The sequence below is a fragment of the Boleophthalmus pectinirostris genome, unplaced genomic scaffold (genome assembly GCF_026225935.1).
Source record: "Boleophthalmus pectinirostris isolate CB_2022bp ecotype Guang Dong unplaced genomic scaffold, ASM2622593v1 HiC_scaffold_142, whole genome shotgun sequence".
In the NCBI taxonomy this organism is placed as follows: Eukaryota; Metazoa; Chordata; class Actinopteri; order Gobiiformes; family Gobiidae; genus Boleophthalmus; species Boleophthalmus pectinirostris.
In genome coordinates this window covers 3,097-17,269 of record NW_026571051.1, presented here as the reverse complement: position 1 = coordinate 17,269, position 14,173 = coordinate 3,097, and the positions used below count along the sequence as shown (strand labels likewise).

General features: G+C 39.2%; 3 protein-coding genes across 3 annotated transcripts; all 3 read right to left on the bottom strand.

Moving 5' to 3' along the window:
• Window positions 1-398: 398 nt before the first annotated feature.
• plk3 (polo-like kinase 3 (Drosophila)) lies at window positions 399-6,773 on the bottom strand. Its single transcript, XM_020921918.2, is given in 16 exon segments — window positions 399-2,122; window positions 2,204-2,314; window positions 2,396-2,525; window positions 2,606-2,768; window positions 2,865-2,948; window positions 3,032-3,152; window positions 3,604-3,719; window positions 3,851-3,977; window positions 4,098-4,296; window positions 4,380-4,475; window positions 4,751-4,838; window positions 4,960-5,089; window positions 5,260-5,376; window positions 5,453-5,560; window positions 6,434-6,523; window positions 6,526-6,773. Coding segments are annotated over 16 exon segments (1,950 nt in total). The 5' UTR covers window positions 6,598-6,773; the 3' UTR covers window positions 399-1,924.
• Window positions 6,774-7,523: 750 nt separating this feature from the next.
• On the bottom strand, window positions 7,524-10,649 carry cacybp (calcyclin binding protein). The gene is made up of 6 exons (XM_020922275.2): window positions 10,491-10,649; window positions 9,413-9,623; window positions 9,231-9,327; window positions 8,712-8,811; window positions 8,516-8,610; window positions 7,524-8,430 (listed from the first exon to the last, which is right to left on the bottom strand). Exons 1-6 carry the CDS (start codon window positions 10,506-10,508, stop codon window positions 8,262-8,264), a joined length of 690 nt encoding a protein of 229 aa, XP_020777934.1. The 5' UTR covers window positions 10,509-10,649; the 3' UTR covers window positions 7,524-8,261.
• A 438-nt stretch (window positions 10,650-11,087) lies between these two features.
• Window positions 11,088-12,727, bottom strand: mrps14 (mitochondrial ribosomal protein S14). The gene is made up of 3 exons (XM_020922286.2): window positions 12,602-12,727; window positions 11,874-12,038; window positions 11,088-11,444 (listed from the first exon to the last, which is right to left on the bottom strand). The coding sequence occupies exons 1-3, from the start codon at window positions 12,668-12,670 to the stop codon at window positions 11,262-11,264; spliced, it is 417 nt and encodes a 138-aa protein (XP_020777945.1). The 5' UTR covers window positions 12,671-12,727; the 3' UTR covers window positions 11,088-11,261.
• Window positions 12,728-14,173: the final 1,446 nt, after the last annotated feature.

Below are 14,173 nucleotides of genomic sequence, written 5' to 3'. Positions count from 1 at the left end.
GAACTTCCTTATGAATGCCATGTCAACTGCTTGAGTCGTCATTACAGAAGCATGCGTCTCTGTTGGACATAGATTTGAACTTGTTTAACAGGTGACACAATTTGTAAAAAATGTCAAGTATTTACAAAGTGTTGAACACTACATCTACTTTCATATTCACTGGTAATGCAGGTCTATAAATGGCAAGAGCCCAAAGTTAAGCAGGTTTGCCTACTTTAACTGTCATTTGTAGAATTACTGAAGCATGATTCACTACAATAACAAAACATGTCCTCGGTGTTAGACTCATCTTAATGTTTCACACAATGTGCTTTAGATTCATCTCGTTATGGTCGATTTACATAAGTTACTCATGCTGCCATCAGGGCCACTGTGTCACGTAAGAGCAAAACAACATGTTTTTTGGCTTTCAGTAAACGTTTATTTAATCCCATCTTCCCCGAATACATTACATACAAAAGGTGATCGGAATTGAACATTGCCTTGTGTCAAGACCGCTTTAAACATTTGCACAATAAATAAAAAACATGTATAAATAAAAAATAAATAACAAGACAATATGTGCCAAAAATAAAGACTCTTCTGATATTGGCAGATGGCTTTTTGAAAACACAATACTTGTACGTAATACTTTGCATTCCAGGTCACAGTTTTTAGGATACAACTCTGGGTCAAGAAAAGCAATGTAAACCGATAAGGATTACAGTACAGTACAACGGAGTACAATGTTTTCTTTTTTCTGATATAGACATTACTGGGATATACATTTAGGATACCAGTCGATCTAAAAAGCTTATACCGGGTATGAGTGTAGTGCTATGGGGAGAACTTCTTTACAGTACAAGAAGTGGGCCCCGCTTGTAAATCCCATCTGTCGCTTGTATCCAGCTTGACATTCACAGAGAGTTGTTATTGCACTATACAGACATCCCTCCGAAAGGCACTTTATATCTCACCCCCTCCCTCCTCTGTCATTCCCGACCAACAGCACACGTGGCATACACATTTGGAACGCACTGTGATTTTAAAACTGAAGCTTTTAAAAACTTAAGATGCTTAGCAGGCTAAAAACAAATTATAAAAATGAGTGGTAGTAAAAAAAAAAAATAAATGGCTTGCCGTTTGGATGAAAACGTAAAAAGTGCAAAATTGTGTTGATCCCATTTTTGCCCATTTGCTGTGTACCGCTTTTGTGAAACTTATTTATTATTTATTTCGACTACCAGCAATTCCTTGATTAAAAAAGTGATGGAGCCGAGTAAGACGTTTATATTACTAAAGGCTGGGAATGGTATGGTGCATGTGAGGTTGTAGTGTGAGGCAATGGTAGGCTTTTAAAATAAAGAACAAGAATGTGTGTGCGTCAAAAGTCCAACAGGCTTGTTTCCAACTGAGGGTAGGAGGGCCTCTTCTCTCACACCACAGCCCTTTTCCAAAGCATCTGCTCACTAAGACAACTCTTCCAGATCCATGCTGGACTTATATCACTGTGGGGAAAGGCTGTCCTGCTGAAAGGAGATCCCACATCTGATGCAAGCGATGGTAGAGTCTTCGTGTTTGATGCCTCAGGAAAACCATGCTCAAGGTACTGGGAAAGGCTGGGAGCTACATGACTGGTTGGTTGCTTTTGATGCATCCATCCAAGAAGCCAGTGGTTTGGAGTGAGAGAATTTGATCAGACATCCGTCAGTGAGGGATCCATTTTAGGCCAGTTCAGGTATAAAGACCAGAGGCAAAAGCTGGCCAGGCACAACCCTTTCAGGAAACATCCCCAAAGTGAGGTCTGCAGTGTGTTTTGACCCTTCACATGTCAATGCAATAATGAGCTGCCTAAGCATCAGTCCAGGTGAAGATATTGCTCACTGTCCGACTGCTCGAGTACAAAGTCCTATCCTTGAGGTACACCTCAGAACAAAGGAGAGCCTCAGGCGTCCATGTGATGCTGCAGCAGCTGCACCACATACCTCAGTCTGTGTCGGAGCTCTGAGGAGCATCCCAGCTCACTCAGCATACTCAATGGGTACGTGTATGACACCCGCTCCCGGCTGATGTAGGTCAGCAGGTACGAGTCATCTGAGGACTTGCACAGAATTATTTTGGTGTGGTCTGTGTAGAAGTTTACCTGTAAAAACAATAGTGGTTGTTTATGAAAATGTTGAGACACACAAATATAGATTAAACAAAATATAAATTTGAGTCTTACCTGTAGAGTGCCATTATTGAAGAGCATCACAAGTGCATGGTCAGTCTTGACCCACTGGAGCAGTAGTGGAGGTGGACCAGAGACATGTTCCTCACAGTGTAGATCACCACCCTAAACATTTACAGTGGCGTCAGTGTACTGAACCAAACAGGGATTTGATTAAATGACAGCATTTCACTAAACAAGACCTACCTCCATGAGGTTCTGCTCCATGTAGTTGGCCATAAGTTCTACAATTTGTTTCTGGCTGCGGAGCTGCTCTGGTAACGAGTTTGCAGCAAAGGTGAAGTGTTTGTTGTTCGTCAAGCAGTAATGCACTGTCCTGTTTGAGAAAAAGAATAGCAGTCAATAAGGATGATAAACATGAAGAAGAATGTACAAGATGTTAAAAAATGCACATACTTGCGTTGGTCACAGAGGCTGAGGTGTGTTCCTTCATTAAACAGCACACCGATATTTTGGTTGGACAGCTGGTATCCAAAGCCATATTTGTTAGAGTAGTCTACCCATTTGGTCACCCACAAAAAGGACTGTGGCCTGGAGAGGCAGGGTGGGTTTCTGGTAGCTGTAGAATAGACATGACATATTAGAAAACGATACTGTGCAAATATTATTTTAGTTCACACTAAACAGGTTAGGCTGGGCTTCATGAGTTTCGTACCTGCTGGCATGTTTGCTAAGCAGCCGTTCAGAACTTTCATGGCCGCTTCAGCGACAGCTGCAGGAGTCAGCACATCCTCACATGCTGCAGAGACAAAAACACATGTGATCCCGTTAGCATGAGGAAACTCTACAATTATATGCTTTTCAGGAGGGATTTGAACTTACGTTCAGAGCTGCTGGCCATGGTGCCTTTAAAGGAGCGAGAGATGGACTTCCTGGATTCTTCCTCAGCAGGGGTCTGTTCCAGGGGCACTGAGCTGACCAGCTGACCAGCGGGGGAGGGCGCCTGCAGAGCAAGTCAACATTTATTCCATCAATAGCACAAACCAGCATTTCAACCATGAAACATCAGCTCTACAGGATTAGGCCAAATGAAGCATAAAAAGGGCAAAGAAATGCAAGAGAAGTTAGCAGCTTCATACAGTGACTTGTGTGTAATCATATTTTTTCTGTGCCCCAGTCACCTCTGCAATGCAACACTGAGTAAAAAGTTCAGGACTAACCTCAGCAACAAATACACAATGAATTTACATAAATGTCTAGGTACTTTTGGTTACCATATTGTTCAACATTCTAATTGCCATCTTTTTACTTCCTGCTTCACTACAATCAGGTTCTCATTCTAAATATAGAAAAAAATGGCCCACTCAGTGAGCACTTTGTGACATTTTGGCATCAGTCTATTTTTTTACACATCTCATTTGTGATACTACTACAAAAAAACAAAAAGCACACACCTCATTGGGTCCCACTGTTTTGTAGCTGATCTGCCGATTGATGGAACATTTAACAATGCCAGACACCAGCTTTGAAATGTCCTTGTCATCTTTGTCTTCGCAAGGCATCTTTTCCACTGCAAAACAACAAAATGGATTCAGCATAGACATACCAACTTTATTACTTTAACACACTCAATCAAGGGGACAATAGGACAGGACACAGTGGTATGGTAGACTTGACACTGTGGTCATGGCTTCAGCTTACCTTTTGCCTTCTTCTTGCCAAATAGACTCTTGGCCATTTTTGTAAGGAATTTCTTGGCAGGACTTGGCGGGTGGAGTTCTGGCACCATCACACAGCTGCTGGGAGGGAGTTTATCGGGAGTGTAGCCCTGAAGGGGAAGAAAAAAAAAGTTGAGTTCGAGACCCAAGGAATAACCAGGAAGCATTTGGGAACAAAGAAACAATCAGAAGTGAAATGTGCTATTTATCCATACAAAATTAGTATTTACTTTGGTGAAGAATTCATGGTTGAGAATTTGATCAAGTGTGAGTCTGTCACAAGGATTCTTCTGTAAGATGCTAGAGATGAGCTTCTGAGCAGAGGGGGACAGCGTGGACGGAAGGTTATATCGCACTTCTTTAATGCATTTGTAGGTTTCCTTTAGATCAAGGGTCTCGAATGGAGGGTTACCACACATGAGAGTATACCTATAAAGAAAACAAAAATATAAATTCAGCAAACAAATTCATAGTTTTATTCAGATATTAGTTTATTAAAAATGCCAACTTACATGACACACCCAAGTGACCAGACATCAGATTCTGTGCCGTGCCCTTGTCTGTTGAGAACCTCTGGGGCCAGATAATTAGGAGTACCACAGATTGTTCTATAGAAAAAACAAGGCACACTTAATTATTTTTGTCTAATAACTCATTAATTGTATTATTAGCATTCCTTCAGCATTAATCATTTCTCATATAGGTACTGAATCTAATTTCCAAGTAAAATCATCAACTGCCACTTTAAAACCAGTTGAGTCAGGTGCTTAGCGGAAAGGGCAGGTAGGACAAAGAATGTACCTTACGTAATTAGCACTATGGAAGAGAAGGAAACTGATATCTGTGGACTGGTAAATTAATCTTTTCTTTAAAAAATCCTTACTTTTTTCGCTGCTCCACAGTTTCTAGTTTTGCAGCGAGCCCAAAGTCGCCTAACCGTAGCTCCATGTTCTCGTTGACAAAGAAGTTGCCTGAAAGAGAGAACATTCGTCCTGTCAGCATTCCACATATTGGCCATAAGTCACAGCAGATTCCAGGGATGCTTTCATGTGTTAACACATTGGACTGCTATGCCTTTCACTCCGTACTTACCTAGTTTCAAATCTCTATGCAGGATTCCTCTGCTGTGGAGGTATTTGAGGCCAGATATGATTTGTCTGAGGTAATACCGCACTTCGGGTTCTGTCAGTGTGTGTCTCGCCTTCCAGATGTGGGCTAGTGACTGCAGAGAAACAAGGCAATGGGGAAACTGTCACATCTAGTTCCATGAATGGGACTGTACTATGCTCTATGCATGCCAAGTGCCTATATATGTTCACTTGAGCAAGATTAAGCATGGTTATGTATACATAAAGGAGGCATGTTCTACTGTGGGATCTTGCGGTGGCTCACCTTTCGGCTGCATAGTTCCAGAAAGATGTAGATATTGTCTTGGTCTTCAAAATGATGGGAAAATTTGACTATATGCTTGTGTGAGAGGGATCTGTGCAAGTCGATTTCATTTGTGATCTGTTGAAAACATAATACGTTAGTCTGCTTCCATTTAAATATACTATTAATTAATTCATAATGCACACTTGTGTACCTTGTCTCTCTGATGTGGCTTGGATACTCTACTCTGTGGAATCACCTTAACTGCGTACATTTTGTTGTTGGAGAGGTCTGTCATTTCGTAGCATCTTGCAAAGCCACCCTTTAAAAGAAAAACAACTGGTCAACAACACATGCAGCAGGTCGAAAACCTGCATTAACCCCCCATCGAAAAAAAGCTCTGATTCCCAATGCTTCTGCAAGATGGGGATCCACACAGAAAAGTCTGGAAGCACCATGTCAGACAGTATCACACATAAGACCAAAATGGTCGAAAAATTTTGAATCCATCTGACTGAGCAGAACGCATACAGGGTCTTTTGTAACCTTGGGCTGCATTTGCACCTTCCAAAATGTCATTATGGAACACAGTGTTTATGGTTTTATGGTTTTATCGTACAGCTCGAGCTGCCATCTATACGTAAACGCTTGCGGACATAGGGATGAAGCAGACAGGGCTACTGCATTCATTAACCGTGAAATTGACTGAGACGTTCCCAGCTCTGCGGCAGGGGCATAGAACAATCTTGGCTACGTGCCCGATGCAGTATGTCGATGTAAATGCAACATGTTGATGTTGCCCGATTCATACGTGAAAATGCGATACCAAGCCTTCAATCTCATAAATGAAACTGTGACACTAGATGTAATGGTATGTTAGACGCATCTTTGTCTATATAAAGGGCACTCAAAATTTTCATTGATGAAAATATGAATCGTATGGTCGTGTGAGGTGGTGCCAATCATGGGCACACCTTGCGACTGATTCATTCAGCAGTGACGCGCACACAGCATGGAGAAATCACTTCATTTACCACGAGGTCACTGCCTTTTCCCGCATTAACTACTCACCTGGATAACAACTGTCAGTAAATCTGGAATCACGCAAAGCAGATACATTCAACATATTGCCTTTTGAGCGAAATATAGTTCAACATTGAGCAAGCAATACGTGCGTAAAAAGAATATGTCGTACCTTTCCCAAAAGCTTGCCTTTGCTGTAGCATCTTCCAGATTTAGGGTCCGTAATCACTTGAGCGACCTCAGGTTTGTTCTGTTCGCCCTTATTTCTACTCGTTTTCGCCGGGGCTGAGGACTGTGTGGGTCCGCGCTCCGGAGCAGGCTTGAATAAATCCGCATTCATATTGTGGCAAGAAATACGCTGCGCTGCCGAAAAACAACCGGTATCCATGGAGCACAGCAGTGCTATTGTCAGTCAGTCAAGTGTTGTCCGTATTTATCCCTTTGGCTTCAGTAGTTACTAGTTGGTTGGTTCGCACTGCCTCGATCACCTCAACCAACTGTATCTCTCTGATGCGTCTGGGAACGACTGTCAATGGCTTTATAGCTACGACGTCACGAGGAAGGGGCGGATTCAGGCTGCGCACTGGTGGAGGAAGTCCAGACATGTTCGCATCATCATCATAAAACATTAAACTGAAAACAAAGTGCCAGTAAAAATGCGTATTCAGGTGAAAAAACATCTTTGTACCGCTGATTAACCAAAGTGATAGGCTTAAGGACTACAGTAGTCTGGAAACTAAACAGACAACGGGTTATCTTGATTCCCAAGTGGGTTTCTTGATTATCACACTGATGAATCGCCCTTCTGGGCATAGCGGTGCAGAATAAATAATAAGACGCCACTTATAGTGACATGTTACGTTTTATCAAAGGTCTACTTTGATTTTTGCTGCCCCTTCACACTCTGGCATGCAAGTTCAGATGGGGTTCAAATTCTCACCATTCATTCCAGTCATGCCCCTTGATCATTTGATGAGACGTTCTAAAGATAGCATTGCTGCTGTGAGGGATTGCCAGTAAACATTTGGTAATGGTTACATCTTACATACAGCTTACATAAAAGCCATAATCTGTTTGGTTTAAAAGAAAATGCACAGTGCAACGTGGAAATTATCTTTGCCCTAGTATCCTGCTAGTATCTGGGTAAATCTGAATATGTAGATGTTGGAACAATACTGCCACCTGCTGTCACGTTCAACAAAAAAATAAGGTTTGCAGAGCACATTGCTTTTGGAGAAAGAAGAAACACTTAATATACACTATAAATTTAATCAACTTTTATTATTTCACAGAGTTTTGATGTGGCTTTGTTTTTTTAAAGAAACAACACAACTGTGTTTAGCCAAACAGAATATTGGTAATGTCAGGCATTAACTTTACATTACATTTAAGTTTACATTTACATTTTTATGGAACATATTACACAGCCAGGTGTATTGAAATTTTATGTCAAACTCTACTACCTCCATGGTGACAGCACACATTAATATATTCAGATATTTCTGGAATGATGTTTCTAGGAATACCTTTATCTATTAAAGGAATGACAGAAAAGGAAAGAACACATGAATGGCATCTTTTGAGTGCAACTATAAAGGAATGCATACCACTCAGTCTATGAATTTAGTTAAGATGCCTTCCTGTTCATATTAGGTATTACGTAATATTAAGTAATGATAGATCGGTGTGGTATAGGCCTGTCATGATAATTACTACATCGACTTATAGTTCAATATATGCAAGCTGAACAATATTTTTTGTGGTCAATATGCAATTAGCAATATGATAAGATCTGAGCTGAAGAGGAATTATGAACTTCTTTCAGTTTTATTGTTTATCGCCTATATTTACTTGCACTGTAGTGCACATCAAAATTTGTTTTCGTGATAGACCTAATGTGGTAAAGGCAATATAAACTCTTGGTGTAGTGGGTTTAATCTAAACATGTTCAACTCATTGTCTCACTTGATGTTACAGTGAGGAAGAGGTGGGATCCAAGCTCAAAAGTCCATCATGTCTGGAGCCCCTCCTCTTATTTTCTTCTCCTGGGATTCTGACCAGGCTTTGTTGATTGTTCTCTTCATCTCATCGTCTCCTTCATCGTAAATCTTCTTGAGCATGTTCATCAGGCCATCACTGGGATCTGAATTGTCATCCATTTTTGGTTTGCTATTGAAGAACAACAAGAACATAAAGTCCTGTTAGGGCATGTCTTTAGAAGCAGTATGTCACGATGCCAAGGACTCTCACTTACTCTTTGTCTTTCGACTGCTTTTCCACTTTTGTTAAGTAGTCCCACTTTTGTGTGGACTGTTTCTTGCACATTATCAGAAGCATGTCTGTTTTTATCTATTAAAGAGAAAAACAGATCTTATTTGGTCACCTAATTGTTAATTTAATTACTTAACTGTCACTGTAACTCATCTATCTTAAATTAGGTCTTATCCTACCTTTTTATAACTGTCCTTCTCATTGATAGGGTGTAATAAGCTTAGAATGGTCATCTGGTGGTTTTTTCCATCAAGTTCCTTTACCAGCACAGAAAATGAACTGAAAAAGAACAAATATCATTGAAGACAGAATGCAATGTTAGTTATCTTTGGTGTTTCATAACAAAAGATATGGCAGCTTTTAATGACATCACATTCCTTTTGGTAATAACTTTCGTCAAAATATAATTTATTTTTGTAGAATATCACAACATAGAGCTAAAATGTAAATCCATGTGTAAATCTGCTTGATCTAGAGTAGTCGTTGGAACAAGGCTGCCACCTGCTGCCATCATATTAACACAACAGAATGTCCACACATTAATTTGCTGTGGCTCAGATTTTTGTGAAACACCAGTTAATTTTAGCAGGTATGTAGTACTTACATACTATGTACAATACAGTTCAATAGCTCGTATCAGTTATTCTATTCAAAAATTGACAAAACAAATCCTATTATTAGTTCTTCAAAAAGTTTACCTTTCTGTAAAAGTGACTTCAACATTTTCTGATGGAATCTTGTGCACATCCTTCAGTGTGAGGTAGATTTTCACAAATTTATCAGACTGATCCCACGCTGCAGAAGAGAAACATTCTTATTGCCATTTTTTTTTAACCATGACACTGTCCTAAAATGTCACTATGTGAGGATTATACTATACCATAGTTTGTGATTTTGACTGTGTATGCCACTTTAGATGCTGCTGAGGAATTCACATCTTTTCTGGCAAGTTGCTCCTTCTGTTGTTTTTTGCCTGAGAGATCTTTCTCCACTTTCTTTATCTCTTGTGTCAGCACATCTTTAACTCTCTTTCTCTCAGCCTTCTCCAAAAGGGACCCAAGTTCTGTTAAGTCTGCCTCCAACTGATTGATCTGCACGAGAAGGTGTACAATGGAACATTTAGAAAAGTGCATTAAATATTAAGGATTTGTCTGGAAAATGTTTGTATTAAATGTTTCATCAATATTTTTTAAACAAGACTTCCACCTACTGTTAGCCATTCTTTATTTCATAATAATAGTAACGCTTTATTGCATTTTCTTGAGAAGCCTCTCATAGCGCTACACTATTGCTATAGCGTAGTTCGCACGTTAACATTTGGAAATCATCTTACATTGCAGACATTTCAATGAAAGTGTTATTTTGATTTAAGTAGAAAGTATGCACAACAACAGAAAAATATAAATCATAGTTTCATGCTAAAAAGATTATCATTATTTTATTCATTAGCAGAGCACTGTATTAACTGTTAATGCTTTAAAACACCTGGCACACTAAAGTATGTGAGAATATATACCAAAACACATTAGGACATACCCCGTGACATTAACGCCAATGCTCATTTATAGGTTTCATAAAATCCGCATGTCGTTGAAGTTTAAAATGTTAGTTTATTTCTTGCATAACATCTCTCATTGATTGGCGGCGTTTCTGTTGTTGCTAGAATATTCCAGCCAACTCGGGACTATGACAGTTCACACAAACCCGTTGATTTTGAAAGTAAAACTCAAAGTGAGAATGGGGTTGTCATTTTATCATTATTATTTATCATTCACTACTAACTGTTATGTGAATGAGAATTGCCCTAAAACCCTAGAGTTGGCTGAATTAGAACCTTGAAGCTAGCTTGGAGCGGATCATTTCTCAGTCAGACACATCCGTGCGCTCTGATCAAAGGACATGAGTAACCTCATTTGTCTCGTCATAAACACAGTATATTAAAACAGAATCCGCTTTACCTGCTCCGTTAGATCCATTATACTTCTTTATTTTAGTGACGGTAATGAAACGTCCTGTTTTCAATACAACGCACGCGCCGCCCGGTCTCCTTCTAGTTTCAGTTTCTTTTGGCACCTCAACTAGTACCTCAACCATATACTGCCACCTAAAGGATGTTAGGAAAATGTACCCAAAAAATAGTAACCGCATTTTGTCTTCATTTTAACAGACATACTAATGTTTTAAAACGCAAAGTCTATCGAAGTATTTTATTTCCCACAATAATGATTCAATAATGATTCCAATAATAGAAGAAACTGCAAAGCTGCCTTTCACAACAACTTGAACTGGACTGAAGGCAATTTTAGTACAATAGTTTACGCCTCACCCATAACCTCCTATTGTCATTCTTGCTACTTCTTTCATACTGTCTGTGTATAGTTTACATGTTTCTCTCAACTGAACACAAGCCCCACAGGTAAAATCTCCTACCTAAGGTAGGGATGAATTGCAACAGCTCACTGGTTCTGACAGGCTGCCCCAGTGGCACTGGATGGGTCAAATGCAGAGGATATATTTCCCAGGGACAATAAATAAAAGTGTAGTTTACAGATTACTGCATTTAAATTCAATTAATATTTATTAACAATGAAAATATATTTACAAAGAAAAGGATAGTATATCATCATTTTATCTGTGGTCATAATATTGCCCACCATTACACTGACTGTCCACATTTGAATAAACCACGATGAGTTAGAGAGAAACAAGTCTCTTAACAATTTGTAGTATCACCATCTTGCTCTGAGAATACCAGACATCTGGTTGTGGTCAGCTAAATCACGAAAGACGATTCGGCTAAGTCTCCACCTTCGTTTCACTCCTCTTGGCCTTGAAGTCATTATACACCTATTGCGTATCCGCACAGGGCAGCTGTCCCTGGGTAATGCTGCTATTTCCTTATCTGCCACCTCCTGCAAAACAAAAAAATCCAAACATGTAATTATGTAACTTTTCTGGAGCAGCACCACCACATGCTTGTCTCTAATGAAATGGTATTGCTTTGTCTGGAAGGTTCTCATGATTACACTCATCATTGTCCAGGGGCTCAAACACATGACGTAATCGGGCAAAGTTACAGGTTAAATCTGTGGAGATGTGACTCCACTCATACTAAGAATTAATGTTTTTACAAGTATTTTTCCAAAAATCAAGATAGGTTTAATTCTATACTGTTACACATTCAAAGCATCCTCAATCTAGCAAAGCCCATCTACCTTCTCCAAGAAAAGTTGCACAATGCACCTTAATCAGCAAGGAAAGATAGTGAATTTATTTTACATTTTTTTAGATTGGAATTTTATTTGTATGCAGTGCAATACAGTCATGATCATGACTTGTACCTGAAGTGTCTTTGGCAGGATGGTGTTTTTTCTGATAGCATTGATCCGCAGTCTTTCATCAGCATAATCAAAGGCCATTTGTCTCCTCTTCACATCTCGGAGCATCCTCCAGTCTACATAATAGTCTCTCACCTGCTCCACAGCCGCCCAACAGCTCCTCAGGACCTGCACAGAGGACAGTACTTAAACCTTTGAAAGGGCACCACTGACACAGAATTAATGCGTTGTTAGGGAAATTTTCGATATCGCTTATTGATGGTAATCAGATTCTAAAATGTGGTTACCGGTATGTCATATTTCCAGATGGGGGAAAGCCTCACTCCTTCCTACTGACTTACTATTTTACATAGTACTTTGCGCAAAAATATCCAAAAGGTAAATACACAAATGTTGAACCTGATCATTTCTATTATTAACACGGTATTAATCAAAGTTCAGCATTTTAACGATATGCATTTAAGATGCCAAATATTAGTATTAATATTATTGGCCAATAGAATGCTGTGATGGCATCAGAAACTAGCAGTTAGGCAATATCTTCGCATTATGTGAATCAGAAGACCTCAGGTATGTCCTTCTGCTGACGTTAGCTAATATGCTATGGAGCAATAGGTACAGCAACACAAATGTAAACCGAACTTTTTGGCAACTGCGCTATTACAATGGCCGTAAATCATATTACTAATACTACAAATAATGGCCAAAGAAAATAAACAATGTTTGTATACCTGCTTTGGAGCAAACAGGGTAGAATAAAGGGCATTTCTTCCTAAACATGTTAAACTGCGGAGCGCCATATTTGCGCCAGCCTCTTCTTCGTTTTATCGATTTACTGCCTGTGTGCCTGGCGCCCCCACTGTCCAAATGCATTACAACAACTTTTTCACTTTGCTGTGAAACTATGGGCGATTTCTTTCTGTTTTCTATGTTAGATTTTTCAGGCTTCTCAACACAGATTTACGATTATATCAGGCAATGCAGATGCGGGTAAGACTAGTTAGTATATGCAATTTTTTGTTGGAGAATATAGTTCAAGAGCATAGTCACTAATGTAAATGATCACGTTTTGGATATTTGTAAAAGTATTTAAAACTCCACATTTTATTTACAGCAGTTGATTACACTTTCGTACTATAAGTTTGTACGAGAGAGCTCAAGGTTTTAAAGGATAGCCTACATAGAAGGAATATACATGTTCTAAGATTACCAGACCATTTGCAGTAAATGCCACATCCTGTAGAGGGCAGCAATCCACCACAGAATGGGGGAACAGTTTTTTCTTGACTAAAAATCTAAAGAAGATGGACATGGTGGCCTGAGCCTAAACCACTATTATGTTGATGTTGATGCATTGTTTTCTTGAACATTTATAGACAATATGAATATGTGGTGTTTTCACTAATCAACAAGCTGTCAAGGTAAGGGATAGGATATAAGTCTACAATAAAATTAATAATTTGTTACTGGTGGATCTAGTTAATCCAGTCTATCAAGTCCCCCTTAAGAGATGGAATAAACAGGGTGTTCTTGTGTAAAATTGCATTGTCACCTGGGAGAAGTTAATAGATAGGCCTAGTTATATTTTTGATATTAAATAAAAGATAAAACTTGAGTTAGTTAGTCTACTACATGCATTTTTATTGTGCTCTCCACAGATCAGACCTGTAAATCTTAGGGTGAATGCCATACAAGCTTTGTATGATTTTTAATATGAACCAAAGAGGTTATACTATTTTTGGATCTTTACCAGCATGTTGTCAGCATAATTTATTACTGACATTCCACAGACATCTAAAACAAAATAATCAAAAGAATTCTTTACTAGCGTGTAAAACATTCACCACCATATCTCCTACAGGTCCTGATGTGAAGAAGATGGCTGATGTCTTCTCTTTGATGGCACAGAGATCCACATACTCCATCTTTGAATTCCTCGCAGTCATGTGAGTAGATATGAGTCTGTTCTGCCTGCAGTGTTAACACCGGTGAAATATAAGTTAATAAAATTTTACCATTTGGCCTCGGCACCTCAAGCTACATGTATTTCTATGGGGACTCTCCCAGTTCACATAAAGGATATAATCACACAGAAGTATTCCTTTGGTCACTCAAATATTTGACGGCATTCTTCATGTGTTTTCATTTCCAGCTGCCTAAACAGAATAGTTAAATTTTTCTACCTCATAATGTTGAATTGTCTATAACCTGGTACTCTTTAAACATATAACATATTTTATAATGGGTCAGAATTTATGAGAGGGTACATCTCTCTTATGGGGAACTTAAATCATGTTCAGACA